General features: G+C 57.3%; 1 protein-coding gene across 1 annotated transcript in view; it reads right to left on the bottom strand.

The window, feature by feature from the left end:
* Positions 1–513: 513 nt before the first annotated feature.
* ZIC2 (Zic family member 2) overlaps positions 514–3,791 on the bottom strand; it is a 3,399-nt gene continuing 121 nt past the window's right edge. Inside the window, exons 1-3 of the mRNA XM_063149604.1 lie at positions 2,879–3,791; positions 970–1,133; positions 514–774 (exon numbers count right to left, since the gene is read on the bottom strand). The exon at positions 2,879–3,791 is cut by the window's right edge and continues 121 nt beyond it. Coding sequence (XP_063005674.1) covers positions 514–774; positions 970–1,133; positions 2,879–3,791 — 1,338 coding nt within the window. The remainder of the gene's footprint in view (positions 775–969; positions 1,134–2,878) is intronic.

Raw genomic sequence — 3,791 nt, 5'->3', positions numbered from 1 at the left:
GGGCGCTGGCTGCTCCGGGCAGGGGAGGCGCGGGGACCAGAGGAGTTTGAGTCTCTGATCTTTTGTCTGAAGACTCCGGAGGGAGAGTTTCTTTCCGCCGGCTTGGGAAGCTTTTAGCTGGGTGATGTGTTGGTGGAGCATGGGGATGTTTTGCTCTCTCTCTCTCTCCCCTTTCCGTTCCTCCGTTGATTTACTCATTCTCTTATGTTTTTTCAGCACGTAGTTTTTGGAATTTTTTTGCTGGTTCAAATTGTTTTCAAAAAGAAAAAATCCAACCAGAAAAAAAGGGGGAAAAAAAAGAAAAAAAAGACGCGAAGGCGGGAGGGTGTGGGGAGATGAAGGCCCCCTGTCCCCATCCTGCTCGGCCGTCATTTCGCTGCCGGCGGGTGCGGCGGCATCTCCCGGCGCGTCTCCGGCGGGCTCGCTCGGTCCCTCCTGCCCGCCGCCACCGCCACCGCCGCCGCCGGGGCGGGGAGGGCGCGGCGGGGCCGTGCAGCGCAGTCCGGCGGGGCCCTACACGTACCACTCGTTGAAGTTGGAGGAAAGGCCGCTGTGGCCGCCGCCGCCGCCGCCGCTGCCGCCGCCGCCGCCGCCCCGGTGCACGGCGGACACGGCCGCCGCCGCTGCCGCCGCCGCCGCCGCCGCCGCAGGGGAGAGGTTGTTGGTGCTCTGCGACTCGGCGCTAGGGGACACCAGCCCCGGGGGGGTGGAGGACTCGTAGCCGGAGCTGGCGGCCGGGGAGGATTCGGAGCCTTGCGGGGACGACTCGTGCACCTGGGGGGCAAAGGCAACACGGCCGGGTGGAGGGGGGATGGCGAGGCCGCGGCCGCCCCCCGGGCGCGCCCCCCGCCGCCGGCCCGGCCCTCCGCCGCCCCCGGGCCCCGCGCCCGCCGCCCGCCGCCCCGTCGGGGCGCCCGGAGCGGGGCGGCCGCCCTCCCGCCTCCCGCCGCCGGCTGCGGGGCCGGGTACCTTCATGTGCTTCCGCAGGGAGCTGGGGTGCGTGTAGGACTTGTCGCACATCTTGCACAGGTAGGGCTTGTCCGAGGTGTGGACGTGCATGTGCTTCTTGCGGTCGCTGCTGTTGGCGAAGCGCCGGTCGCAGCCCTCGAACTCGCACTGGAAGGGCTTCTCCCCTGCAAGAGAGCGGCGCAGCAGCGGGGTGAGCGCGGCCGGCCCCGCGCAAACCCCGCACGGCCCCGCGCGGAGTTTCCCCGCCCTCGCCCTCCGCTCCCGGTCGCTTCGCGCGGCAGTTTCCCCAAGGAAGGGCCGGGCGGCTGCGTCCCGGTGCCCGCGGCGCCGGAGGGCCGCGTCGCTCGCGCCTTGCCCTGAAGCCAGGCAACCCCCGTCCCCCAGCAGGCTTTCCTGCCAAAACCCCGGGGATGTCCCCGTCCCGGCATCTCGCCCGATTTTATTTCGGCCGGTGCCGACACACATAGCCAGCCCCGAAAGAGATTGAAGAAGAAAGACGATAAAAAAAAAAAAAAAAAAAAAAAAAAAAAAAAGAAGCAAGCATCACCGAGCCGTTTCGCCTCGCTACCAAATCCGCTATCCTGTTAAACTGGAAACCATTACCGACAGATTTAAGGCCGGGTATATTGTTTCGTGTATGGATATTCGAGATAAACGCACATCCGCAGGGAAAACTAAACGTCTGTAAAATACTTCATTTAATTTTCATAGGGATTCCTCTCTCCCGGCTGCCAGAACTCCAAATGCCGGGGAGTACTTTGGAGGTGAGAACTCCACATTCCCCTGCCTTTGGAGGGGAAGCATTTAACATTAGATTCCATTAGCACCTAAATTGTTTCTTAAAGACATCCGCTCAGACACAATGACTTCAGTGCGGGCATCTCATGCAAATACATTTCTCAAATTTTAAACCTTGTTAAAGCTCGTCTCGCACCTCGCATCGGGCTTAGCACTTGAGAAAACAATAGGCCTCGAGATTTTTAGCCTTTCTCCGGGTAAATATTTGGAGTGGAAGTCGCTAAAATATTTGGCCGTCTTTTATGAAATAGTCTGGCACGGTTTGAGCCGGCAGGAGTAGTAAATGAATAATAGATGAGGCGGGAGGATGCGTTTATTTTTGTTACCCTTCGGCTCAGGCGATTTTCCATCAGGAAAGCCCGAGCTCCCTCGACCCTCTTCCACCTGATTTGGGTGGAAGTTTCCGAACCTCAAATCCTCTGTTCCCTATTACATAATTTAATAAACTGTTGCAAAAACACCTTAAATCACATCGAGTGAGACTTTAAAAATAATTTTTTTTAAATGAGAAAATTTTATTGCCTTGCTCACACCATTTAAATTTAATGGGAAACATTCCCAGAAAGGGACTTTTTGCCACTTCTAACGGGATTTAGGACTAACGATTGATTTTGCACGTATTTATATAGTTTCTCTGAGTATCCATAAATAAAAGTCATGCCCACAAGCGCTGAAGTTGTATGCAAATACGTTGCACAGAGCAAATGACTAAGGCGTTTCAGATGGATGGATGGATGGATGGACGGACGGATGTCTTCCCCGGTTTTAGCAAGACGGCAAAAATTGGTTCGCGCTGTATTCCGCGTTTCTGCGGAAAGACTCCGCTGAACCTCAGCACGAATCTACGGCTCTCACTCCCAAATTAAAACAAATCAGTTAAATATCCTTTCGAAATCTGGGATGGAGGGGGGTGTATGCTGCTGGGGAAGAAACCAAAACAAACGCAGCCATGCGATGGAGAGGGTTAAAAAAATAAACTGGAGGCTTATTTTATCACCCTCCTAATTTAACATCACTCTGTCTGAGTATCTATCAGTTTACACATATATATACACACGCATATATAGGCACGGGCAGAGGGAGGAAATGTGGCGAAAGAAACCCGAATTACCTGTGTGCGTCCTTTTGTGAATTTTGAGATTTTCTGATCTGGCGAAAACTTTTCCGCAGCCAGGGAAGGGGCAGGGGAAAGGTTTCTCTCCCGTGTGCACTCGGATATGATTGACCAGTTTGTATTTCGCTTTGAAAGGTTTGCCTTCGCGGGGACACTCCTCCCAGTAGCAGACATGGTTGCTCTGCTCGGGTCCCCCAACGTGCTCCACCGAGACATGGGTGACCAACTCGTGCATGGTGCTGAAAGTTTTATTGCAACTTTTTTTGGGGTTGTTCAGCTGTTCGGGATCGATCCACTTGCAGATGAGCTCTTGCTTGATGCACTGCTGCCGCATGTAGCGGAAAAAGGCACCTGGGTGGTGGTGGTGGTGGGCTGCCATGTTCATGCCCATATTCATATTCATGGGGCCGTACTGGTTGTGCAGCTGAGCCGCCGAGTAAGGGTCAGTCCTGGGGCTGGAAACCTGGCGGTACTGATCCGACCGGGCGAATACCTCCCCCGGCAAGCCCAGTCGCATCTGCCCGTTGAGAACATTTTGGGAGGCGTGGGGACCGTGCTGGTCGTGGATGCCCGGGAAGAGGAGGTGGCTCTGAGCGTCCGTGTGCGGGTGGTGCAGGCTGCCGGCCGCAGGGCCGAAGATGCCGTGCTGCCCGCCGGCCGGCGACGAGTCCCCGAAGCCCCGGCTGCGAAACAAGAAGTCCCGGGTAGAGTTGAAGGGCGTCCCGGAGTAGGAGCCGACATGAGCGGCGTGGGGGCCCAGGGCGGCGGCAGGGTAACCGGGCGCCTGCGAGGTGAACGCCGAGCTCTGCCCGGGGGAGAGGTCGTGGGCGCCGGCGTTGAGCTTGAAGGCGCCCATGTGCGCCGCCGCCGAGTCCACGAAGCTGTTCTGCGCCGCCAGGCTCAGCTCCCG

Source organism: Melospiza melodia, chromosome 2 (assembly GCF_035770615.1).
Source record: "Melospiza melodia melodia isolate bMelMel2 chromosome 2, bMelMel2.pri, whole genome shotgun sequence".
NCBI classification, from domain to species: Eukaryota; Metazoa; Chordata; class Aves; order Passeriformes; family Passerellidae; genus Melospiza; species Melospiza melodia.
This window is presented reverse-complemented; position numbering and strand designations above follow the sequence as displayed.